We start from the raw sequence: 27,285 nt of genomic DNA on the forward strand, positions 1-27,285 counted from the left end.
ATCTTATATTTTTTTTATCTGTGTTTTTTTTTATGCTACTCTCTGTCTGTAGTAAGTATTATTGTGTAGTGTACCAGTCAGTCACTCTGTGTGAAGTGATTCATTTTTTTTTGTATTCTTTCAGCATTGTATTCTCCAGTAATTTTCATTGTATTTCATGCAGTGATATTCACCCCAGTTTACCAAATTATCCATTTACAGTGGACCCCCGCTTAACGATCACCTCCAAATGCGACCAATTATGTAAGTGTATTTATGTAAGTGCGTTTGTACGTGTATGTTTGGGGGTCTGAAATGGACTAATCTACTTCACAATATTCCTTATGGGAAAAAATTCGGTCAGTACTGGCGCCTGAACATACTATTGGAATGAAAAAAGTTCGTTAACCGGGGGTCCACTGTATTTCTATGTGTACCTTTTTTTCGTATGCCAGCAGTGTCTCATTCCTCTAATTTTTTCGCAGACTGTGTACCATTATTTTTGCCAGCAAATTTTTGTCGTATCAGTCACAGCAAGATTTTGTTGTAAGAATATACTAAGATAATGAATACGTGATTAAGTGTTGTGTGCCCTGCCACTTGTAAGTGTTACACTTCCCGTTTTGTTCCTTTGTTTTATTTTTATTCATATTTTTATATTTCTTTGAACAAATTCACTCTTGATGTAATTTCAATTACTTTTAACGTAAAGTGTTTTCTTTACTCTGTTTGAGTAAATTGTTTTGTCTAATTTCCAATTAAGAGTTAAAGTGTTCAATCAGTTTTTTCTTCATATTTTTATTTCATTATTTAACCTGAGTTTTCCCAGTGACACTTTATTATTGCAGTGATTATTTCTACACCTTATTTGTTGCACTTGTTCTGCAGTGAATTATTTTGTTGCACTTGTTCTGCAGTGAATTATTTTGTTGCACTTGTTCTGCAGTGAATTATTTTCTTTTATTGATATTTTTATGCATTATTATTCTCAGTTCATTATTGTTTGAGTCTTGTTTTTTCATTTTATTTATTTTCTTGATGTTATCTTGGTATTATATTTTAATTTTGTTTATGCATTCTTAGAAAATATTTAAATATCCCATATCCCAGTTAATAATTTAGTAATTTTATTTTATACTTTTTACATTCATTTCAAATTTTATTAATTAATTCCTTTATTAGCAAGAGTAAAGACAGCTCATTTTGCATTTAATTCAGTCTCCAGTAATATTTTTACTTGTATATTTCAATGTAATTTTTTTTTCTTTCTTCTTGGCTAATAGTTCTTTACATTGAGTTGTCCTTCCTCTTGCAGTGTATCTTAGACATTTTTTATTACTTCTGCAGAATTAGTTGCATCTCTTTTATTTCAATTCTAGCATTTTGTATCATTTTTATTGTTCATTATTTTTGCCTTATTTGTTCTCGTGCAACTTTGCCATTATGTCTCACATACCGTCAAGTGATACTTTAGTGAATGTCGACACTCAGACCTCTCAGGCTACTGCTGCTCCTGTCATCAGTCCTCACAATTCCTTAGCGACTGACAGACCGACCCAGACACTGAGATACTATAGTTATACTCGTGATTCCCTTGATGCGTTACCTTTATTCAATGGCCATGTACAAGTCTTGAAGCATGGTTTACTGCCATTCGTTCTCGTGCTGGTGCTCTAGTTGAAGGTCCTCCTTCAGAGGAAAGTCTTATCAGACTTGCTAAAGAAGCTCTTCATCGGTCCCCTGCTGCTGTTCACGTTGTTGATCTCCTTGATATGCGAGACTTCAGGAATCTTACTAAGTGGTCACAATATGAGGAACTGATTCGTTCTTTCCTTGTCCCAGTGAAAACAGCTGATCCATATGTCGTTCTTAGGGAACTAGTGAATGCTACACCCATGAGTAATGAATCGTTGAGTGCATTTGCTGTTAGATTAGACAAACTTTTATCATCATTTATCAATGCTGTCCAGTCATCAGCTTTTCTCCCTGAAGAGGCTAAACCATTTACAGAATCACTTGCTAAAATAGCAGCTTTTGGAGCTTTTGGTGGTGGTGGTGAAGATTGTGGTAGATGGTGGTAGTGATGGTGGAAGAGGGTGGTAGTGATGGTGGTAGAGGGTGGTAGTGATGGTGGTAGAGGATGGTAGTGATGGTGGAAGTGGGTAGTAGTGATGTTGGTAGTGACTGTGGTAGAGGGTAGTAATGGTTGTGTGGTAGAGAGGGTGGTAGTGGTTGTGATGGTGGTAGTGATTGTGGTAAAGGGTGGTAGTGGTTGTGATGATGGTAGAGGATGGTAATAATGGTGGTAGAGGGTGGTAGTGACTGTGGTAATAGGTAGTAGTGATGGTGGTAGTGATTGTGGTAGAGAGTGGTAATGGTTGTGTGGTAGTGATGGTGGTAGTGGTTGTGAGGGTGGTAGAGGGTGGTACTGATGGTGGTAGAGGGTAGAGCTGCAAGACCTTCATCTGGCACAGCAACAAAGCACAGCTGAGAAAATTGCTTCAGAGGAGGAGGAAGAGAGAGGGGAGAATGTGCCTTCAGTAATTAAGGATGTTTGTGCAAAGTGGAGAGAGTTGCAAGGGTACAGTGACTCTCAAGCCTCTCTCCACCTCCTTATCTTCCATAAGTCAAGAAGGGTCTTCAATAAGGTATATAATACTGATATAATTGTTCATGTATTTATTTTATTTAGTTCTCATTGTTTTGTGTATGTAAAACTGTAATATTTAAAAAAATTATATTTTTTTGTGAATATTTTTGGGTGTCTGGAATGGATTAATTGTTCTTTTTTTTTCAACAAGTCAGCTGTCTCCCACCAAGGCAGGGTGACTCAAAAAGAAAGAAAATCCCCAAAATGAAAATACTTTCATCATCATTCAACACTTTCACCACACTCATACATACTCACTGTTTTTGCAGAGGTGCCCAAAATACAACAGTTTAGAAGCATATATAAAGATACAATATAAAAAGTGACCTGAAATTATATAATAAACTCACTATAAAATATAATATCAGGGCCCCAATTATATATATACATACCGTCTTTAAATGAATACTACTACTACTACTACTAATTTTTCGTTTTAGTAGACTATACAGGAAAAGGGGTTACTATCCCATTGTTCCTGATATTTTAGTTGACTTTTAAAACACGCATGCTTGTGGGAAATATTATTTCAGTTTTCAGCCATTTCAGTTTTAGGCCGAGCTTCTGGAACAAATTACGGCTGATAACCGAGGGTCCACTGTATTCCCAAGAATAGCTGAAGGAAGGGGTAAAGGTTTTGAGTGGTAGGGGCTTGCACATCTGGCAGGCTTGTGTATGTTGTGTATTGTGAACACAGTAACATTTATGTAAAGATTTAGGGAAAATTTGATATCTGAACGTGAATCCTGCAGGTGGGAAATGCAGTGCCTGCACTCTAATGAACGAGTGGGGATGTTGCAGACAGAGGGTCATGTGAAGTGTGATGTCTCTGCACTTCTAGCAAGACAGCTATTGAGTCAGTTTTTTTTTTTTTTTTTTTTTTTTTTTTGAGGGTTCACCATACTCTAGTGAGAGATGATGGCCAGTGGTATAAAAACCGCACACATATGCTTCCCCATATTAATAATGTAGTATAATGACCTTAAATTACCTGGCACTGCCATAGAAAATCCAGTCGGGCTGTCCATTCCACTTGTCTCCCATGAGCTATCACTGCTAATAAAAACAGTAAGATGTAAACTACTCCTAAAACTTCTGTTGGAACCACTGCCCTGAAAAAAAAGAGAAAAAGATGGAATTTTAGTTTGAGCTTGTAGAGTAACAATAAAAATTACTACTTTCATACTTGCAGATGTGTGTGTTTAAGTATTTAATGTCACCTTCTATATTAACAACTAATTAAACTAAAGAAACTGTTAAGTAATATATATATTATAAAATATACTAAAATATACAGTGAACCCCCGAAAAGACTTTTCAATCTTCAAGTACCTGAAAAATTTTATGTATCACAAGAAAGTGCTGAATACCTACCAAGTATATTTTTGATGGCAGGTTCCCTACAGAAACAAATGGTAATGATTCATGCAAAATCTATATATGATAATAGGCTTTGCTTTACAGTGCTTTGCTGTGTAGCGTTTCACTAATACAGCAGTTTTCAATTATACCCATTCTTCATTTATTCACTATAAGCTAAAGATGAAAATGTTTTAAGGTAAATAATGTGTGCACTGTATATGCATTTTTTAGGCCTAGCTCTATTGCTCACATAACCCCTTGAAGGTCCAGACCCCCAATCTGAAAGTTCCCCATAGGATACAAGAATTAAAAAAAAAAAAAAAAAAAAAAAAAATTATTTTTTATGAAATGGTAGAGAATCTTTTTCTGAAGGTAATAAAAGAAAAAGTGTGAAATTTGATAAAAAAAAAATATTGAAAAAATTATGCTCTTGCAAATTTTGCTGTGTCAACAATGTTTATGCAGTGGCGATTTTGCCCACTTTGAGTCCTATTTTTGGCCAATTACGATGTTCCATTAGACCAAAATCTTAGCTGTTTCACTGGTATGTGTTCTATTTTATCTATTGAGCAAAAGAAATCGCTCAATCAACTAATTCAACTACTAACTAAAATTATTGGAAATTGGTAATTTGACCAGTTTCACACCAAGTTCAAAATATTCCAGTTTCAATATAAGGTCCAGAATAAACAATGAAGGCATTCCTGGTACTAAAATAACATTTCCTCTGTTTATTAGTTATGTTTCCAGGCTTTACACATGAATTCCATTTTGATTTTTTATTCACAAAAATAATTTTTATTCACACCAATAAATAGAAGATTTATTGTTACGCAATATGATAATAATTGTAAAATAATATCAGTGCATTCGTGAACACACATTAGATCCACCAGCTGATGTGTATTGGACGTGTGATGTGATTTGTGTACTATTGAACATTGGCAAAAATCGAACATTTCCGCTACTTTGAGCTCAAATTCAAGCTATTTTCAGTACTAAAACAAATTAAAATCATTTCTATTTTTGTAATATATCTTCTATTCTATCAAATGAGACCACTTAACATCCAAAATCTCTCTCTCCTCTACACTCTTCTCTTCTCCAGGAGCATAAACACTTACCATAACCCACTTTTTGTATCTGACCCTTATTTTAATTCACACAGTCCTTGAATTTATATATTTATATTTCCTTTTTTCTTGCCATAACTGATCCTTCAACATTACTGCTACCCCTTCCTTAGCTCTCAGATACTCCTGACCTAATTCCATTTATTTTTCCCCACTGAAACTCTCCTACCACCTTCAGCTTTGTTTCACTTTGAGCCAGGCCATCCAGCTTCTTTTCATTCATAACACTGGCAGTCATCTCTTTCTAATCATCTGAAGTACATCCACACACTTTCAAACATCCCAGCTTTATAGTTTTTCTTCTTATTTTTAATACAGTAACTCCTTGACTTATGAACACACTGAGAATCTTCTGTACTGTGTATAATATCACTATTATATCATTATTATACACAACACAGGTCCCCAATGTGTTCATAAACTGGAGACTTCCTGTATTATGAATATCATCACAATACAAAAGATTCTTGGTGTGTTCGTAACTCAAGGTCTTACTGTAATTTATACAGGAGTTACTAGCCTTTTTTTTTTAACACGTCGGCAGCTTCCCGACGAGGTACTGTGACCCAAAAAGAAAAATCCATAATGAAAGAAAAAACTTTCACCATCACTCATATATAATCACTGTCTTTGCAGAGGTGCTCAGAAACGACATTTTAGATGTCACTCCAAACAGCCAATATCCCAAACACCTCCTTAAAGTGCAGGCATTGTGTACTTTCCATTTCCAGGACTCAAGTCTGGCTAACCGGTTTCCCTTCACAAAATATTACCCTGCTCACACTCCAACAGCTTGTCAGGTCCCAAAAACCATTTGTCTCCATTCACTATCTATCACACTCACGCATGCTTCCTGGAAGTCCAAGCCACTCACCCACAAAACCTCCTTTAACCCCTCCCTCCAACCTTTCCTACGAAGACCCCTACCCCACCCTCCTTCCCCTACAGATTTATACTCTCTCCAAATCATTCTACTTTGTTCCATTCTCTCTAAATGACCAAACCACCTCAACAACTCCTCTTCAGCCCTCTCGTTAATACTTATAGTAACTCCACACCTCCTAATTTCCACATTACGAATTCTCTGCATAATATTTACATGACACATTGCTCTTACACACGATATCTCCACTGCCTCCAGCTGCCTCCTCGCTGCAGCATTTACAACCCAAGCTTCACACCCATATAAGAGTGTTGGTACCACTATAATCTCATACATTTCCTTCTTTGACTCCATGGATAACGGCTTTTGTCTCCACAGATACCTCAATGCACCACTCATGTTTTATCCTTCATCAATTCTATGGTTAAACTCATTCTTCATAAACCCATCTGCTGACAGGTCGACTCCCAAATATCTGAACACATTCACTTCTTCCATATTCCCTCCCTCCAATGTGATATCCAATTTTTCTTTATCTAAATTGTTTGATACCCTCATCACCTTACTCTTATCTATGTTCACTTCAACTTTCTACCTTTACATACCCGCCCAAACTCGTCCACTAACCTTTGTAACTTTTCTTTAGAATCTCCCAAAAGCACAGCATCATCAGCAAAAAGTAACTGTATCAACTCTCATTTTGTATTTGATTCCCCACAATTTAATCGCAACCCTCTCCTCAACACCCTAGCATTTCTTCCAAAACCTCATCTATAAATACGTTAAACAACCATGGTGACATTACACATCCTTGTCTAAGACCTACTTTTACTGGGAAGTAGTCTCCCTCTCTCCTATACACCCTAGCCTGAGCCTCACTATCCCCTTAAAAACTCTTTACAGCATTTAGTAACTTACTACCTAATCCATACACTTGTAACATCTGCCACACTGCTCCCTTATCCACCCTATCATATTTTTTTTTTTTTTAACAAGTCAGACGTCTCCCACCAAGGCAGGGTGACCCAAAAAGAAAGAAAATCCCAAAAGGAAAATACTTTCATCATCATTCAACACTGGAGATGGGAAGTACAGTGCCTGCACTCTGAAGGAGGGGTGTTAATGTTGCAGTTTAAAAACTGTAGTGTAAAGCACCCTTCTGGCAAGACAGTGATGGAGTGAATGATGGTGAAAGTTTTTCTTTTTCGGGCCACCCTGCCTTGGTGGGAATCGGCCAGTGTGATAATAAAATATATATATCAACACTTTCACCTCACTCACACATAATCACTGTTTTTGCAGAGGTGCTCAGAACACACAGTTTAGAAGCATATAGTTTGGGAAGCGATGTAGTGGAGGCAGGATCCATACATAGCTTTAAGCTTGGAATCGACCCCTGCAACCACAACTAGGTGTGTACAGCTAGGTGAGTACAACATATCCCTCCAAACTGCCAATATCCCGAACCCCTCCTTTAGAGTGCAGGCATTGTACTTCCCATATCATATGTCTTTTCTAAATCCAGAAATGCAATGAAAACTTCCCTACCTTTATCTAAATACTGTTCACATATATGCTTCAATGTAAACATTTAATCTACACATCCCCTACCCATTCTAAAGCCTCCTGTTCATCTGCAATCCTGCTCTCTGTCTTACCTCTAATTCTTTCAATAACTCTACCATACACTTTACCTGGTAAAGGTTAGCCATCACTTATCCGGCAATCAGTAATCTGGTTCCATTAGTAATCCAGTAAAAATTTTGATTAGCATAATTTCAAATTTCTGGGGCTGCCACACCAACCTGCTGCTACCGTTTGGTGGTGCTACTTGCTGCGTAAGTCATTCCAATTTTTTTTTTCTCCATTTATTGTTATAACCTGCTCACTTTTAGCCTTAGCCATGGTTCCAGCCAATAAAAAAAATGCTTCTTGTTGTGTAAAGTGCATACACCACAGATTGTCCATAAAAGATAGGGTAGTTTTGAAGCCACTGTCGGTCGTCACGAGCTCAGCTCACTCAGATAAGCTGTGACCGGAATACTTGGGACTACATACGAGAGAATAGGTCTGTGTTGTAAGTGTGCACTATATAAAAAAAATCCTGCACCACACAGTGCATATTGAGAAAAAAGGCAGCTCTGCTTTTGGTATAAAACAGTAACTTTGAAGTGTATTTTTGTATTGATTGTAAGGTTGTATTCTTGTTTTTCTGGTTTCATTTGATAGAATGAAAGTTATGTTACAGAAATAGATATAATTTTGATTGGTTTCATGCTGGAAAAGTACCTTAAAATTTAGCTCAATGTAGCAGAAATGTTCAATTTTTGCCGATGTTAGGAGTAAACAAATGACGTTACCATTCAATATGTGTCCAACTGGCTGGTCTAATATGCAGTCATGAATAGGTTGACATTATTTGTACAATTATTACAATAATGAAGCAGTCTGTATTACAGTAAATCCTCTATTTGTTGAGTGAATAAAATTTCAAAATAGAAAGCAAGTATAATATAATAGGGGCCTGGAGATGTAACTAACGAATTACAGAAAATATCTACCTGGACGATGACTAACAAACTTATTCTAAACATTGACAAACTCTACTTCATTCAGTTTGGTAACAGAGCTACAGATGTCCCTCTTAACATAATGATAAACGGATCACCTATCACAAAGCTCACAGATTGAAAATTCTTAGGAATCCACCTTGATAACTGACTCAAATTTCAAACACAAGTACAACAAATTTCCAAGAAAATTTCCAAGACTGTAGGCATACTGTCGAAGAAACAGTACTATGTTCCACAGTCAGCCCTCCTGGCCTTATATCACTCACTTATTTACCCCTATCTCACCTAGGTAATTTGTGCATGGGGCTCAACAACAATAAACCATCTCAGACCATTAACCCTTTGACTGTTTATGCCGTATATATACGTCTTAGGCGCCACTGTTTCTGACGTATTTATACGCATAAATTCTAGTGGCTTCAAATCAAGCAGGAGAAAGCTGGTAGGCCCACATGTGAGAGAATGGGTCTCTATGGTCAGTGTGCACCATATAAAAAAAATTGGGGAGCCAGTGGTGCATTGTGGGAATGCCATTTCAGCTGTCCTTTATCAGCATGCTTAGTGGTAAGAAATATGTGACTCCCCAGCAAATCTGGGATTCTTCTCTTCCCAAATGATGCTCTAATACAGATGGAAGTGTCAGTGAAGATCAATTTCATGATTTTGAGGAGTTTGAGACCAAAAGCAATGGAGGAGGAGGAGGAGGAAGAAGAGGAGGAAGAGAAGGAAGAGGAGGAAGAGGAGGAGGAGGAGGAAGAGAAAGAGGAGGAAGAGGAAGAGAAAGAGGAGGAAGAGGAAGAGAAAGAGGAGGAAGAGAAAGAGAAAGAGAAAGAAGAGGAAGAGGAAGAGGAAGAGGAAGAGGAAGAGGAAGAGGAGGAGGAAGAAAAGGAAGAAGAGGAGGAGGAAGAGGAGGAGGAGGAGGAGGAAGAGGAGGAAGAAGAGGAGGAGGAGGAGGAGGAGGAGGAGGAGGAGGAGGAGGAGGAGGAGGAGGAAGAGGAAGAAGAAGAGGAAGAAGAAGAAGAAGAAGAAGAAGAAGAAGAAGAAGAAGAAGAAGAAGAAGAAGAAGAAGAAGAAGAAGAAGAAGAAGAAGAAGAAGAAGAAGAAGAAGAAGAAGATGTAATAATATTGTTCCCTTGAAGCAAAAAAAAAAAAAAGTCCACCCCATGACAGTGACAAGATAAGATGCGATAACATCTGATAAGAGCTGACGTTTGATGAGCGTAAACGAGGGTGGGGGAGGTGCAGCTGATAAGAAAAGATTAGATGACCATCGCCCTCCCTTTGTTTTTGCTGGTACACAAACATTTCTGTCTGTCTATTTGTCTGTCTGCCAAGCTCCCTGTCTATCCGTCTAGCTCTCTGTCTCAGAGAGAGCCACAAGACTGTGTCATCATCACGTTTACTCACATCTTCAAGCTGAGTTTGGCACTTTGTCTGGATTTTTTGGGTTATCCTAGGTAATTTACAATATGTATACTTGTATTTATGTGTACCTGTGAGACAGAGATAGACAAACAGATAGAAAGAGAGAGACAGATTGAAAGAGATAGAATGAGGGAGAAAGATAATTAGATAAAATGGAGGCAAAGCAGCATCCGACCCCATTGTTTTGACAGGCGGTAGGGGAGTGAGTAATGAGATAATATGTCATTTTGACAGCTGCCGACTCCTGACTCAAAACAATTATAAGCCGCACACTCGCACACAAGACAAGCTTGCTGAATGAAGATAATAGCAGTTATATGAAAGTATCTAGTGACTATATATGTGTATATATATTATAGAAACCAGAAGGAAGGAAGAATGGAAGGCAGGAATGAAGGAAGGAAAAAAGTAAGGATAGACGAAGGAATGCAGGAAGGAAGGTAGGAAACAAATGCACGAAGGAAGGAATGATGACACACGACCATTTACCTAGGATAACTACATAACACAACTGCCTGCTAATACTTTGAAGAAAACTGCTCAGACAAGGTATTTTGTCTTTGCACATAAAAAAAAAGTCCACAAAAATGCACACACACTGGTTTTATGTGTGAGAAGTGTAAAACACCATTGTGTATGAAAACATGTTTCAAAGAGTTCCACAAGCTGCAGAACTTCTAGGAATATATTCGGTGACTGTACATTGGTATATATATTATAGAACAATAGTAAAAAACAATTTTTTTGTATTGTTTGTTTTTGTAAACAAGTTTTGTAAACAATATATTAATAATTATGTTTGTGTGCTTATTGTGTTGTATACAACGAGTGTATATATGTACATTGCACCTTACTTCGGTCTCACAGGCCACATAAGTTATGTGAAAAAATAAAATAGTGAAAAAAACAACAAAATATTGATAATTATGTTCGTGTGCTTATTGTGTTGTATACAACGAGTGTATATATGTACATTGCACCTTACTTTTGTCTCACAGGCCACATAAGTTATGTGAAAAAATAAAAGTGAAAAAAACAACAAACCTTCAATTACAAGTAAACCAAAGTTTACCGGGTGAGCAGCAGTCGCCGCTGTTGCCATACACGGCTCATTTTCTGCAAACTTCACGCCTCTATATATCAGTAAGTACTGATGGCAAAAAAATTTTGGGGGGACTAAAACACTCGGAAAAATAATCTAAACATTTTCATAAGAAAAAATAATTTTTTTTCTCGAATATTTAGCGACATAGAATGACAGTTTCAGAAAGGGGCCTGCGACAGTCAAAGGGTTAATTACCCAACAAAAGGCTGCAGTCAGAGTGATAACAAATTCCCACTACAGGCAGCACACTCCACCAATATTCAAAACTCTAAACCTACTCACAATACAAAACATCCATACTTATTATTGTACTTACTACATACATAGAACACTTAACTCGGATATAAACCCTCCCCTCAAACGTCTCCTTACCAACCTCAACAGAACACATGACCATAACACAAGGCACAGATCACTCTTTGATGTTCCTCGTGTCCATCTCACACTTTGCAAAAACTCAATGCACATAAAAGGCCTAAAAATCTGGAATTCATTACCTGTGAATATAAAAGAAACACTGTTTATAAATTCAAGTCTCTTCTTAAAAATCTCTTACTCACCCTCAACTAAATAAATACTGAAAAATTGTATCTCATAAGTATTTACTCAGATATGGTAAACACGAGGAAATTAAAACTTCATCAGGGTACAAAACAAATTCCGGCCACAAAATAGAGCGAAAAACCAACGTCAAAGACCTGGGAGTGATCATGTCAGAGGATCTCACCTTCAAGGACCATAACATTGTATCAATCGCAGCTGCTAGAAAAATGACAGGATGGATAATGAGAACCTTCAAAACTAGGGATGCCAAGCCCATGATGACACTCTTCAGGTCACTTGTTCTATCTAGGCTGGAATATTGCTGCACACTAACAGCACCTTTCAAGGCAGGTGAAATTGCTGACCTAGAAAATGTACAGAGAACCTTCACGGCACGCATAACGAAGATAAAACACCTCAATTACTGGGAGCACTTGAAGTTCCTGAACCTGTATTCCCTGGAATGCAGGCGGGAGAGATACATGATTATATACACCTGGAAAATCCTAGAGGGACTAGTACCGAACTTGCACACAAAAATCACTCACAACGAAAGCAAAAGACTTGGCAGACGATGCAACATCTCCCCCAATGAAAAGCAGGGGTGTCACTAGCACGTTAAGAGACAATACAATAAGTGTCAGGGGCCCGAGACTGTTCAACTGCCTCCCAGTATACATAAGGGGATTACCAATAGACCCCTGACAGTCTTCGAGCTGGCACTTGACAAGCACCCAAAGTCGGTACCTGACCAGACTGGCTGTGGCTCATACATTGGATTGCGTGCAGCCAGCAGTAACAGCCTGGTTGATCAGGCTCTGATCCACCAGGAGGCCTGGTCACAGACCGGGCAATGGGGGCGTTGACCCCCGGAACTCTCTCCAGGTAACCCTGTGACCCAATCAAACTTTATTTTTAATTACAATTCCTAAGAGAATACTCCATTCTACTGAATGCTCAGCAACACAGTAAATGACAGTACGACCTGTCTTTGAAATACTCATTTGTGCTTAATTGTTATTTGTTTACAATAATGTTTACCACTGAATATATCATTGCTTAGTTAATCTTAAGTTAATTTTAAGTCTGCCCATAATACTCTGCATACAAGAGGCTTTGGCATGTTACACTTAACCACTGTATTTCCTTGTACTTCTATGTATCATGTTCAAATTAATAATAAGTAAATATATAAATAAAAAAATAAATAAATAAACAAATGGAGAAAATATTATTTTAGTGCTAGGAATGTCTGCATGGTTTATTCTGGACCCTATTTTGAAACTGGCATCTCTTAAAATTTGTTTGAAATTTGCCAAATTACCAATTTCTGACCACTTTACTGGGTAGCTGAAATAGGCAAATGGGTGGTTTCTTGTACTTAATCGACAGAATAAAAGGAATACTATCAAAATAGCTATAAGTTTCGTAGACTGGAACAATGGAATGGGCCAAAAATAGGGTGTAAAGTGGGTGAAATCGCCAATGAGTAAATATTGCCATTGGGTTAAGTGTATTCTGACGTAACCACTCTGCAATCTGGCAAAATCACTAATCCAGCACCTTACAGGTCCTGATGATGTTGGATTAGTGATGGTCAACCTGTATATATACTCAATAACCTTATTCCCCTATAATTTTTACAATTTTATTTGTTCCCCTTCCTTTTATATAAAGGAACTATATACGCTCTCTGCCAATCCCTAGGTACCTTCCCTCCTTTTATACATTTATTGAACAAAAATATCAACCACTCCAACATTATATCCCCCTTGTTTTTAAGATTTCTGCAATGATCCCATCAGTTCCAACTAATTTACCCCCTTTCATTCTATATAATGCCTTATGCACCCCCCCACCCAAGATGTTATACCTCCCTGGCCAGTGCATGAAATTACTGCCTCCCTTTCTTCAACAACATTCAAACGTTCCTCAAAATATTCTCAGCATCTACCCAATACCTCCAACTCCCCATCTAGTAGCTCCTCTACTCTGTTTTTAACTGACAAATCCATTCGTTTCCTAGGTTTTCTTAACCTTTTTATCTCTCCAAAATTTTTTTTTATTCTCAGCAAAATTTGTTAACAGTGTCTCACCCACTCTATTATTTGCTCTCCTTTTGCACTCTCTCATCACTCTCTTCACATTTCTTTTACTCTCCATGTATTTCACCCTTCTTTCATCACCTCTGCTTTGTAAAAACCTCTCATAAGCAAGCTTTTCCTCTTTTATCACACCTTTTACCTTATCATACCACCAATCACTCATCTGTCCTCCTGCACCTACCCACCTATAGCCACAAACTTCTGCCCAGCATTCTAACACTGCATTTTTAAAACTATCCCACCCCTCTTCAACCCCCTTCGCCCCCACTACCTATACTTGCACTAGCCCACCTTTCTGCCAATAGTTGGTTATATCTCACCCTAACTTTTTCCTCTCTTAGCATGCATTGCTGTACATTTAGTAGAATGGAGTATTCTGTTAGGCAGTGTATTTAAAAAATAACAAAGTTAGATTGGGTCTTAGGTTTAACTTTTATGTGATATAATTGTGAGAAACATTTAAGATATACAATTTATAAGGTTCAGTTATTCAGTACTTATTTGGTTTTGGGTGAGTAAGTGATCTTTGAGAAGAGACTTGAATTTATAAACAGGTAGTGTTTCTTTTATATTTACAGGTAATGAATTCCAGATTTTAGGGCCTTTTATGTGCATTGAGTTTTTGCATAGCGTGAGATGGACACGAGGAACATCAAAGAGTGATCTGTGCCTTGTGTTATGGTCATGTGTTCTGTTGAGGTTGGCAAGGAGATGTTTGAGGGGAGGGTTAATATCAGAGTTAAGTGTTCTATGTAAGTAATAGGTGCAGTAATAAGTATGGATGTTTTATATGGTGAGTAGGTTTAGTGTTTTGAATATTGGTGGAGTGTGCTGCCTGTAGTGGGAATTTGTTATCATTCTGACTGCAGCCTTTTGTTGGGTAATTAATGGTTTGAGATGGTTAATTGTTGTTGAGCCCCATGCACAAATACCCTTCAATGTTATTGCTACTCCTTCTTTAGCTCTTACTCTATTAGAAACCTCGGACCTAATCCCATTATTTCTCTCCACTGAAATTCTCCTACCCCCTTCAGCTTTGTTTCACTTTAAGGCAGGACATCCAGCTTCTTTTCATTAACAACATGCACAATCATTTCTTTCTTATCATTCGTGCTACATCCACACACATTCAAACATCCCATTTTGATGGTTTTCTTCTTATTTTTAGTAAGCTGTCCGGGAAAAGGGGTTACTACTCCATTGCTAATGGCATTTTAGTTGACTTTTACATGTATGGTTTACAGAGGAGAGATTCTTATTCCACTTCCTCATGGATATGAAAGGAAAAGTAATGGATATGAAAGGAAAAGTAATAAGAACAAGAACTATTAAGACAAAATCAAAGAAAATTCAGACAAGTGTGTATACATAAATGTGTACATGCATGTGTAGTGTGACCTAAGTGTAAGTAGAAGTAACAAAACATACCTGAAATCTTGCATGTTTATGAGACAAAAAAAAAAGACACCAACAATCCTACCATCATGTAAAACAAATACAGGTTTCTGTCTCACACTTATTTGGTAGGACAGTAGTACGTACTTCCCTGGGTGGTTGCTCTCTACTAATCTACTACTATACTTGTACTAGCTATACTACTATTATACTAGCTACACCACTACAATACTAGCCTGTTACTCCCAGCATTTTAGTTGCCTCTTATGACATGCATGGCTTACAGAGGAAGGATTCTTCTCCACTTCCCTATGAAGTTAAATAAGGATATTATAAGGATTCAATTTCACAAAAGAAGACAGTAAAAGAATTAAAGTTAAAGAGTTGAAAATGGTCAAAATTAGTGATACTGCAAGTAATTGTGACTTATTTTTCTATTAAAAAACAAAACACAAGGTGTTTACCCAACACGTGTATCATAACAGGTGAAAAGAGGCAGATGGGTGATGAAGATCAATAAAGAATACACTACTGCCATAGATACAAGCAGTAGTGTCTTGACAAGCACGGGCAGTCGAAGAAACACTGCTGTGGCCATAAACCCAACAACACAAGAAAGTGGAATATATTCTGGCAGTGGGCACCATAAATTGCGAACAAATTCTTGTGGTCCTGGACGTCGTGAAGTTAAATTAGTTACGTTGGCTTTGCATGGCACTTGCGGTAACTCACATGTAAACTGAAAAAAAAGTGAAAAAATATTACTGCAAATCACATTCATGTTTCGTAACAAAATCTTAAAGAGTTCAAAACTATATTATATTGATGCTAAAAATAATACACCCTTATTCTCAGAACTGCAAATTATACTTATTATACAGTGGAACTTCTGGTCAAGAACGCTTCTGAACATGAACTAATCAGTTCAAGACCATAAAATTCGCCAAATTTTTGCATCTGGTCACAAACACATAATTGGGTACCGAACAAACACAGTCACACAAAGTTTCACAACCTACACCATTTTTTTCGCATGTGCCAATTTTCCCCACTTCCTGTTGTTTGTGTACACCTCGCCTTGTAGTCGGTCTCGGTCAGACATGCGTTCATTCGCTATAAACTCCTTGTATTGTATTTTGTGTGTTTTTTAATTCAATTTGCAATTAACCATGGCCTCTAAGCAAGTGAAGAGTGGTAATAAGGGTAAAAAGAAGGGTTTGAAGAAAACTGAAATAGAAGTAAAGAAGGAAAATTATTGAAAAGTATGAACGTGGTGTGCGTGTTACTGATCTTCCTGCAGAGTTCAAAAAGCCGAAGTCTACGATCTTGACCATTCTGAAGCAGAGAGCGGCTATTAAAGCAGCTTATGTTGCTAAGGGAGTTACGATGTTAACCAGGCAGAGGCCTCAAGTACTGGAAGAGGGGGAGAAGCTGTTGCCAGTGTGGTTGAATGAGAAGCAACTTGCAGGTGATAGTGTAAGCGAGGCAATCATATGCGAGAAAGTCAGGAAGATACACAGTGATTTGTGGCAGAATTACCCTTCCATGAGTGCAGAAAGTGATGTACTTAAAGGCAGAGGATGGTTTGAAAAGTTTTGTAAGATGTCGCATTCATAGTGTGGTAAGGCATAGAGAGGCTGCTAGTTCTATTTTTGTGCTTAAAAATCTTAAAAAAAAAACAATATTTACATACAGTTCGTAGGGGTCTAGAACGGATTAATTGTATTTACATACAATCCAACAGAAAAATTAAGTTAGGGTCATGACCAAATCAGGTAAATAACAAAAAAAGGCACAATAACGTGACTGGAACGATACACAAATAACCCGCACATAAAAGAGAGAAGCTTACGACGACGTTTCGGTCCGACTTGGACCATTTACAGTCACACTGTTTACACAGTGTGACTTTGTAAATGGGCCAAGTCGGACCGAAACGTCGTCGTAAGCTTCTCTCTTTTATGTGCAGGTTATTTGTGTACCAAATCAGGTCACAACCAGAGTTTTGGAATGAATTATGGTTGTGACCAGAGGTTCCATTGTATTGATATGGCATGCACACACACACACACACACACACACACACTCATATATGCATGCACACACACAAAGAGGTGGGGCCAGGAGCTATGAACATGAACACACACACACACACACACACAGACACACACACACACACACACACACACACACACACACACACACACACACACACACACACACACACACACAAAGTTCAACTCCACCAAGTGCAAAGTTATGAAGATTGGGGAAGGGCAAAGAAGACCAAAGAAAGTACAGTCGAGGGGGCCAAAGACTATAAACCTCACTTAAGGAAAAGGATCTTGGAGTGTGTATAATACCGAGCACATCTGAGGCGCACACCAACCAAATATCTGCTGCAGCATATGGGCGGCTAGCAAACCTAAGAATAGCATTCTGACATCTCAGTAAGGAGTTGTTCCGGACCCTGTACACAGTGTACGTCAAGCCCATACTGGAGTATGCAGCTCCACTTTGGAACCTTTATCTGGCCAAACCCATCAGGAAACTAGAGAAAGTGCAAAAGTTTGCAGCGAGACTAGTGCAGAGTTAAGGGGCATGTCCTACAAGGAGAGGTAAAGAGAATTCGACCTGAAGAGACTGGAGGACAGGAGGGACGGTGTACATGATAATGACATATACTAAGAGGAATCAACAAGATGGACAGACACAGGATGTTCCAGAGATGGGACACAACAACAAGGGATCACAATTTGAAGCTGAAGACTCAGATGAGTCAGAGGGATGTTAGAAAGTATTTCTTCAGCCAAAGAGTTATCAGGAAGTAGAATAGTCTGGAAATTGAGGTAGTGAGAGTAATGGTCAACAGAGTTAAATCGGAAGCTGCCATAGTGGAAAGCTCTGTTCCACAAGGCACAGTACTCGCCCCCATCCTGTTCCTCATCCTCATATCAAACATAGACAGAGATGTAATCCACAGCACCATGTCACCCTTTGCAAACAATGCTAGGATCTGCATGAGACTGTCATCTATTGAGGACACGGTTAACCTCCAAGAAGATATGAATCAAGTTTTCCAATGGACAATGGAAAACAATATGATGTTCAGTGAGGACAAATTCCAACTACTCCATTATGGAAAACTGGAGGAGATAATAACTAGAACACAGTATACTACAATCTCTGATCATACAATAGAGCGGAAAAATAATGTGAGGAGAAAGGGAGAGGTAATGTCTGATGATCTCACTGTCAAGAATCACAACAGAGCCATGATCACAACTGCAAAGAAAATGATAGGATGGATAATGAGAATGTTCAAAACAAGAGATGGCAAGCCAATGATGATCCTTTTCAAATCACTTGTTCTCTCTAGGCTGGAATACTGCTGTACATTAACATCTCCGTTCAAAGCATGTGAAATTACAGATCTAGAGAGTGGACAGAGAGCCTTTACTGCACATGTAAGTTCCATCAAACACCTCAACTACTGGGAACGCTTGGAAGCACTTGACTTGTACTTGCTGGAATGCAGGCGAGAGAGATATATCATAATCTACACTTGGAAAATCCTAGAAGGAATGGTCCTGAATCTGCACACAGAAATCACTCCCTACAAAAGTAAAAGACTGGGAAGGTGATGCAAAATACCCCCAATGAAAAGTTGGGGTGCCATTGGTACACTAAGAGAAAACACCATAAGTGTCAGGGACTAAGACTGTTCAACAGCCTCCCACCAAGCATAAGGGGAATTACCACTGGCTGCCTTCAAGAGGGAGCTGGACAGATACTTTAAATTGGTGCCGGATCAGCCGGGCTGTCATTCGTATGTTGGACTACGTGCGGCCAGCAGTAACAGCCTGGTTGATCAGGCCCTGATCCACCGGGAGGCCTGGTTGTGGACCGGGCCACAGGGGTGTTGATCCCCAGAATACCCTCCAGGTAAACTCCAGGTAGTGCAGGCAGGTACCATACATAGCTTTAAGAAGAGGTATGATAAAGCTCATGGAGCAGGGAGAGAGTGGACCTAGTGGCAACCAGTGAAAAGGTTAGGCCAGGAGTTATGACTCAACCCCTGCAACCACAATTAGGTGAGAACACACACACATACGAAGAGGTGGGGCCAGGAGGTACCAGCAAACACAAACAAATAGCTCCTGCCACCCCACACAGACACACAAACACAGACACAGACACACGCACACACAGACACACGCACACACACACACACACACACACACACACACACACACACACACACACACACACACACACACACACACTCACACACAAAGAGGCAGGGCCAGAAGCTATGAACACAAACCCCTTACCCCCCCACACATACAAAGGGGCACGGCCAGAAGCTATGAACATGACCCCTCCTCCCATACACACACACACATAGTTGAAAACTACAGTACAAGGCTTACCGAGTTAACTTGAGCCATGATATATATAACTGTGACTGCTACAATGGTCAAAATTAACCGCAGCACAAATCTTCTTGCAGGGTCCCAAGTTGTAACTTTTAACCTATTCATAAATAACATTATTAAAAAATAGTGAACTCCATGATATTTAAAAATGGTCAAAATTGTGCCTGTATGCGAACACAATTTTCACACTTAAAATATTCATTTTATTATAAAGCATTATATTATATAGGTTCACAAAATGGAAATATTTTGAATAAATGAAATTAGAAACAAATTTAAGAATTTTTTAATTAATTAATGAATTTAACAATTTATTATAATAACTACAGAAGCAACTGAACTTTTAAATATATTTCACAAATATTTTATACATAAAATAATAACACCTCTATAAACTTCAATAAATAAATTTCTTCTTTTCTTTAAACAAACTGGCCATATCCCACCAAGGCAAGGTGACCTAAAAAGAAAAACAGAAGTTTCTCTTTTTAAATTTAGTAATTTATACAGGAGAAGAGGTTACTAGCCCCTTGCTGCCAGCATCTTAGTCGCCTCTTATGACACACATGGCTTACAGAGGAAGAATTCTGTTTCACTTCCCACTAATATATAATAAATAAATTAATGAAGATTTATTATTAGTGTAATATGATACAAATATTAACAGTCCTAACAAAAATCTAAATATTTCTTTATAAATTTGTAATAAGATTTCTAGCTGATCATTAATGTAACTGACTAAAATTTTAAAATACATACATCAAATTTTTTTTGTACAGTTACATACATCTTGATTATCCAAGATAGTTATTGGGCTAAGAATAAATAAGCAAAATAGTTGTAAGCATCACTGAAGGTTTGAACTAGGCTTCCCAGTACCTTAGGCTACCCAGTACCTCAGGCTACCCAGTACCTCAGGCTACCCAGTACCTCAGGCTTCCCAGTACCTCAGGCTACCTGGTGCCTCAGGCTTCCTGGTGCCTCAGGCTACCCAGTACCTCAGGCTACCCAGTGCCTTAGGCTTCCCAGTACCTCAGGCTACCTGGTGCCTCAGGCTTCCTGGTGCCTCAGGCTACCCAGTACCTCAGGCTACCCAGTGCCTTAGGCTTCCCAGTACCTCAGGCTTCCTGGTGCCTTAGGCTTCCTGGTGCCTCAGGCTACCCAGTACCTCAGGCTACCCAGTGCCTTAGGCTTCCCAGTACCTCAGGCTACCTGGTGCCTCAGGCTTCCCAGTACCTCAGGCTACCTGGTGCCTCAGGCTTCCTGGTGCCTCAGGCTACCCAGTACCTCAGGCTACCCAGTGCCTTAGGCTTCCCAGTACCTCAGGCTACCTGGTGCCTCAGGCTTCCTGGTGCCTCAGGCTACCCAGTGCCTTAGGCTTCCCAGTACCTCAGGCTTCCTGGTGCCTTAGGCTTCCCAGTACCTCAGGCTACCTGGTGCCTCAGGCTTCCCAGTACCTCAGGCTACCTGGTGCCTCAAGCTTCCCAGTGCCTCAGGCTTCCTGGTGCCTCAGGCTTCCCGGTGCCTCAGGCTTCCCGGTGCCTCAGGCTAAACATTTTCATAAGTATATTTTAGAGGTTTGGTAGTAAGCAACACATAATTTATGAAAAAAAGGATAAATAAGTATACAAGGTATGATATAACATGTAATGAAAGCAGCTTGTTAGGGTAAGCCTCAGGATGTGCATGTTTATAGAGGGGCAATGGATATATCAGATCATTATTTAGTTGTAGCTACAGTTAGGGTAAGAGGTAGATGGGACAAAAAGAAGAGGGCAACAGCAAGTAAGAAGGAGGTAAAAGTTTATAAACTCAGGGAGGAGGTAGTTAGGGTGAGATATAAGCAACTATTGGCTAAGAGGTGGGCTAGTGCAAGTATGGGTAGTGTGGGAGTTCAAGAGGGATGGGATAGTTTTAAAAAATGCAGTGTCAGAATGGGGGGGCAGAAGTTTGTGGCTATAGGAGGGTGGGTGCAGGAGGAAAGAGGGGTGATTGGTGGAATGATGAAGTAAAGGGTGCAATACAAGAAATAAATGTAGCTTATGAGAGGTTTTTACAAAGCACAAGTGGTATAAGAAGGGCAGAGTATATGGAAAGTAAAAGAAAGGTGAAGAGAGTGGTGGGAGAGCACAATGATAGAGTAAATGATAGAGTGGGAGAGGCACTGTCAACAAATTTTGCTGAGAAAAAGAACAAATTTTAGAGTGGATAAGCAAGTTAAGAAAGCCTAGGGAATGATTGCATTTGTCAGTTAAAAACAGAGTAGGGGAGTTAGTGGATAGGAAGCTGGAGGTACTGGGTAGATAGCGGGAATATTTTTAGGAACTTTTAAATGTCGATGAAGAAAGGGAGGCAGTAATTTCACGTACTGGCCAGGGAGGTATAACATCTTTTAGGAGTTAAGAGGAGCAGGATGTGAGTGTGGAGGAGGTGCATGAGGCATTACGTAGAATGAAAGAGGGTAAAGCAGTTGAAACTGAGGGATCATGGCAGAAATGATAAAAGCAGGAGGGGATATACTGTTGGAGTAGATATTATTTTTGTTTAATAAATGCATGAAAGAGGGGAAGGTACCTTGGGATTAGCAGAAAGCATGTATAGTTCTTTTACATAAAAGGAAAGGGTACAAAAGAGACTGTAAAAATTATAGGGAATAAGTTTACTGAGTATACTATGTAAAATTCATGGGCATGATATTATTGAAAGGATTAGAAGTAAGACAGACAGCAGAATTGCAGATGACCAAGGAGGCTTTAGAATGGGTAGAGGATGTGTGGATCAAGTGTTTATATTGAAGCATATATGTCAACAGTATTTAGTTACAGGTTGGTCATCACTAATCCGGCAATCAGCTATCCGGTTCCATCAGTAATCCGGCACTAATTTTGGCTAGCATAATTTCAAATTTCATCATTATACTGACTCAAATCATTATACTGACTCAGATATTGTGCAGATGATTGTAAATCCACAGCAACAAGCTGTGGATTTACAACTCTTTTTGATGAAGCAGAGTCTCTGCTGACAGGTTAATTAACCCTTTCAGGGTTTCCGACGTACTAGTACAGCTTACGCGCCAGGGTTTTTGACGTACTAGTACGCATAAATTCTAGCGCCCTCAAATCTAGCAAGAGAAAGCTGGTAGGGCTACATATGAAAGAATGGGTCTATGTGGTCAGTGTGAGCAGTAAAAAAAATCCTGCAGCACAGAGTGCGTAATGAGAAAAAAAAAAACTTTGACTGTTTTTTGGTTTAAAACAGTGACTTTGCACTGTATTTTTGTATGGTATTTATGGTTGTATTCTAGTTTTCCTGGTCTTATTTTATAGCATGGAAGACATATTACAGAAATTGAGATGATTTTGATTGGTTTCACAATGAAAAGTACCTTGAAATTGAGCTCAAAGTAGCAGAAATGTTCAATTTTTGCCAAAGTTCAAAAGTAAACAAATCATGCCACGCGTCCAATACACGTCAACTGGTGAATCTAATATTCTTTCACAAATGCGCTGATATTATTTATACCATTTCTACACTAATACAGTAGTCTGCATAACAGTAAATCTTCTATTTTTTGTGAGAATAAAAATTCAAAGTGGAAAGCAAAAGAAATGTAAGAGGGGCCTGGGGATGTGACTAATGAACAGAGGAAATGTTATTTTAGTGCCAGGAATGTCTGTCTTGTTTATTCTGGACCCTATTTGGAAATTGGCATCTTTTGAAATTTGTGTAAAATTGGCAAAATTGCTAAATTCTGACCACTTTATTGGATAGTTGAAATCGGCAAATGGGTGGTTTCTTGTACTCATTCGATAGAAAAATGGAGTTCTAGTGAAACAGTTATGATTTTTGTCGACTAGTACACTGGAATTGGCCGAAAATAAGGCTCAAAGTGTCGCCGATGCGTAAACATCGTCGAGACTGCTAACTTTGCGAGAGCATAATTCTATAAGTTTTCCATCAAATTTCATACTTTTGGTGTCATTATGATTGGGAAAAGATTCTCTATCTTTTCATATGACCGGGCCACGGGGGCGTTGACCCCCGGAACTCTCTCCAGGTAAACTCCAGGTAATGAATTTTTTTTGTTATTTTTTTTTAAAATTTGGCAACCCTGAGAACAAGTCTGGGAGAGGGCCTGTCGACCCTGAAAGGGTTAAGTGAATTCTAACCTAAACACCCTGTAATCTGGCAAACTCACTAATTTGGCACACTACAGCTCTCAATTATGCCGGATTAGTGATGCTCGACCTGTAAAGTTAAGAAAGTTTTCATTGCATTTGTGGATTTAGAAAAGGCATATGATAGAGTGGATAGGGGAGCAATATGGCAGATGTTGCAAGTGTATAGAATAGGTAGTAAGTTACTAAATGATGTATAGAGTTTTTATGAGGATAGCGAGGCTCAGGTTACGGTGTGCAGGAGAGAGGGAGATTACTTCCCAGTAAAAGTAGGTCTTAGACATGGATGTGTAATGTCATCATTACTCTTGTCTCACCCTACATTAAGTCTACAAATATTTTAAGTAATGAGAGTACTGTGTGTATATTTTATTTTATTGTTTTTAAATGCCTAGTTCTATTGCTAACTTAATATACATTAGTGTAAACTTGTTATCTGACATTTATATGCATTTACAAGTGAAAAAATAATGGTGTTCTCCTTTCCGGTGACAGCCTGGAACCTAACCTGCCGTATAAGTGGGGCCCTACTGTAATAGTATTTATCTGCATGCCGGATGTCTCCCACAAAGGTAAGGTGACCTGACAAAAAGGAAAACACTTTCACTCTCACTCTTTCAACCACTATCTTGCCTAAAATGCACTAACAGTACAGTTCAGATGTCCCTCCAAACTGCAACATTCCCATCCCTTCAGAGTGCAGGTACTGTCCTTTCTACCTCCAGGACTCCAGTCCAGCTAACCAGCTTCCCTGAATTCCTTCATAAATGTTACCTTGCTCATACTCCAACAGAACATTAAATCCTAAAAATCACTCGTCTCCACTCACTACTATCCAACGTGCTTGCACAAGCCTGTTGGATGTCCAAGCCCCTGGTACTCAAAACTTCCTTTACCCTCTCATTCCAAATTTTACTAGGATGACCCCTAACCCCCCACTTCCCTCCACCCCTAATTTATATGCATTGGATGTCATCCTATTTTTCTCCATCCTCAATAAATATCTAATTCCCCCTCCCCCAACCCCCAAATAATGCATCTCCTTCTAATCTCCAGACTCCAAATTCTCTGCATAATGTTCACATCAAACATTGCCCTCAGACATGACATCTCCACTGCCTCCAGCCTCCTCCTTGCTGCAATGTTTAAAACCCATGCCTCACACCCATATAAGAGTGTGATACCACTATAAAGAAGGAGATCAAACAGAGTTGAATAACAATAGGCCAATATCCAACTTACACCCTCTCTCAAAAATCTTCGAAAAATTAATTCATAAACGAATCTACTCCTACCTCATCTCCCAAAACATACTCAACCCCTGCCAATTTGGATTCAGGCCTAATAAAAATACTAATGATGCTATTATACACATGCTAGAACAGATATACACTGCAATAGAGAAAAAAGAAGTCCCACTTGGGATCTTCATTGACTTACGTAAAGCTTTTGACACAGTTGACCATGACTTGCTCCACATAAAATTGTCACACTATGGTATAAGAGGGCACTCCCTCAACTACCTCAAGTCATACCTCAGCAACAGAAGCCAATATGTGTACACAAATGGGGCAAACTCTTCCGCACAACCAATTACAGTTGGTGTCCCACAGGGAAGTGTCCTTGGCCCTCTTCTTTCTCCTATACATAAATGACCTACCAAATGCATCACAACTACTCAAACCCACACTATTTGCAGATGACACTACATACGTCTTCTCTCACCCGAGCCAAGTCATGCTAGCCAATACTGTAAATACCGAATTACAGAAAATATCTACCTGGATGAGGACTAACAAACTTATACTAAACATTGACAAAACCTACTTCATTCAGTTTGGTAACAGAGCTACAGATGTCCCTCTTAACATAATGATAAACGGATCACCTATCACAAAGCTAACAGAGGGAAAATTCTTAGGAATCCACCTTGATAATACTCAAATTTCATACACATATACAACAAATTTCTAAGAAAATTTCCAAGACTGTAGGCATACTATCGAAGATACGGTACTATGTTCCACAGTCAGCCCTCCTGGCCTTATATCACTCTCTTATTTACCCCTATCTCACCTATGGAATTTGTGCATGGGACTCTACAACAATTAACCATCTCAGACCACTAATTACCCAACAAAAGGCTGCAGTCAGAATGATAATAAATTTCCACTACAGGCAGCACACTCCACCAATATTCAAAACACTAAACCTACTCACCATACAAAACATCCATACTTATTACTGCACCTATTACATACATAGAACACTTAACTCTGATATTAACCCTCCCCTCAAACATCTCCTTGCCAACCTCAACAGAACACATGACCATAACACAAGGCACAGATCACTCTTTGATGTTCCTCGTGTCCATCTCACGCTATGCAAAAACTCAATGCACATAAAAGGCCCTAAAATCTGGAATTCATTACCTGTAAGTATAAAAGAAACACTACCTGTTTATAAATTCAAGTCTTTTCTCAAAGATCACTTACTCACCCAAAACCAAATAAATACTGATTAACTGAACCTTATAAATTGTATATCTTAAATGTTTCTCACAATTATATTACATAAACATTAAACCTAAGACCCAATCTAACTTTGTTATTTTTTAAATACACTACCTAACAGAATACTCCATTCTACTGAATGTACAGCAATACATGCAACCATATGACCTGTCTTTGTAATACTCATTTGTGCTTTATTGTTATCTGTTTACAATAATGTTTTATCACTGATTACATCATTGCTTAGTTAATCTTAAGTTAACTTTAAGCCTGCCCATAATGCTATGCATACAAGTGGCTTTGGCATGCTGCTCTTACCTGCATTTTTTTGTACCTCTGTATGTATGTTCAAATTATTAAATAAATAAATAAATACATTCCCCGTTTTACCTCCATAGATAACATTCTTTGTCTCCACAGATCTCTCAATGCTCCATCCACCCTCTTTCCCTCATCAATTTTATGGCTCACCTTATCTTTCTTAGACCCATCTGCTGACAAGTCCACTCCCAAATATCTGAACACATTCACTTCCTCCATACTCTCTCTTTCCAATCTGATATTCAATCTTTCATTATCTAAATTTTTTGTTACCTTCATCACTTTGCTCTTTCCTATTCTCACTTTTAATTTCCTTCTTTTATACACCCTCCTAAATTCATCTGCCAACCTTTGCAACTTCTCTTCTGAATCTCCCAAAAGCACCATGCCAACAGAAAAAGAAATTTTAAAAAACTTACAATTTGCATTATATTTGTTATCTTTTAATCTCACACCTCTCCCAACACCCTAGCAATTGTTTCAGAACTCCATCCATAAATATATTAAACAACCATGGTGACATCAATCATCCCTGTCTAAGACCTACTTTTACTGGAAAATAATCACCCTCTCTCCTACATACCCTGAGCCTCACTATCCTCATAAAAATTCTATAACCTATCTCATACACATGCAATGCCACACTGCTTCCCTATCAACCCTATTACATGCCTT

The 27,285-nt window shown here is 38.6% G+C and overlaps 1 protein-coding gene and 1 long non-coding RNA gene across 13 annotated transcripts in view; one reads left to right on the forward strand and one right to left on the reverse strand.

Annotated features, from left to right (window-relative positions):
• Window positions 1–27,285, reverse strand: part of LOC128698394 (adenylate cyclase type 1) — a 1,819,232-nt gene that overhangs the window by 666,678 nt on the left and 1,125,269 nt on the right. For all 12 annotated transcript variants that reach the window (XM_070085014.1, XM_070085006.1, XM_070085009.1 and 9 more), the window contains 3 exons: window positions 19,587–19,689; window positions 15,618–15,892; window positions 3,621–3,741 (listed from right to left, as the gene is read on the reverse strand). In XM_070085014.1, coding sequence (XP_069941115.1) covers window positions 3,621–3,741; window positions 15,618–15,892; window positions 19,587–19,689 — 499 coding nt within the window. The remainder of the gene's footprint in view (window positions 1–3,620; window positions 3,742–15,617; window positions 15,893–19,586; window positions 19,690–27,285) is intronic.
• The window catches only part of LOC138852702 (uncharacterized), a 47,288-nt gene continuing 29,853 nt past the window's right edge, over window positions 9,851–27,285 (forward strand). The window contains exons 1-2 of the long non-coding RNA XR_011392016.1: window positions 9,851–10,037; window positions 24,269–24,345. This is a non-coding gene — a long non-coding RNA (uncharacterized lncRNA). The remainder of the gene's footprint in view (window positions 10,038–24,268; window positions 24,346–27,285) is intronic.

This window comes from Cherax quadricarinatus, chromosome 14 (genome assembly GCF_038502225.1).
Source record: "Cherax quadricarinatus isolate ZL_2023a chromosome 14, ASM3850222v1, whole genome shotgun sequence".
NCBI lineage: Eukaryota > Metazoa > Arthropoda > Malacostraca > Decapoda > Parastacidae > Cherax > Cherax quadricarinatus.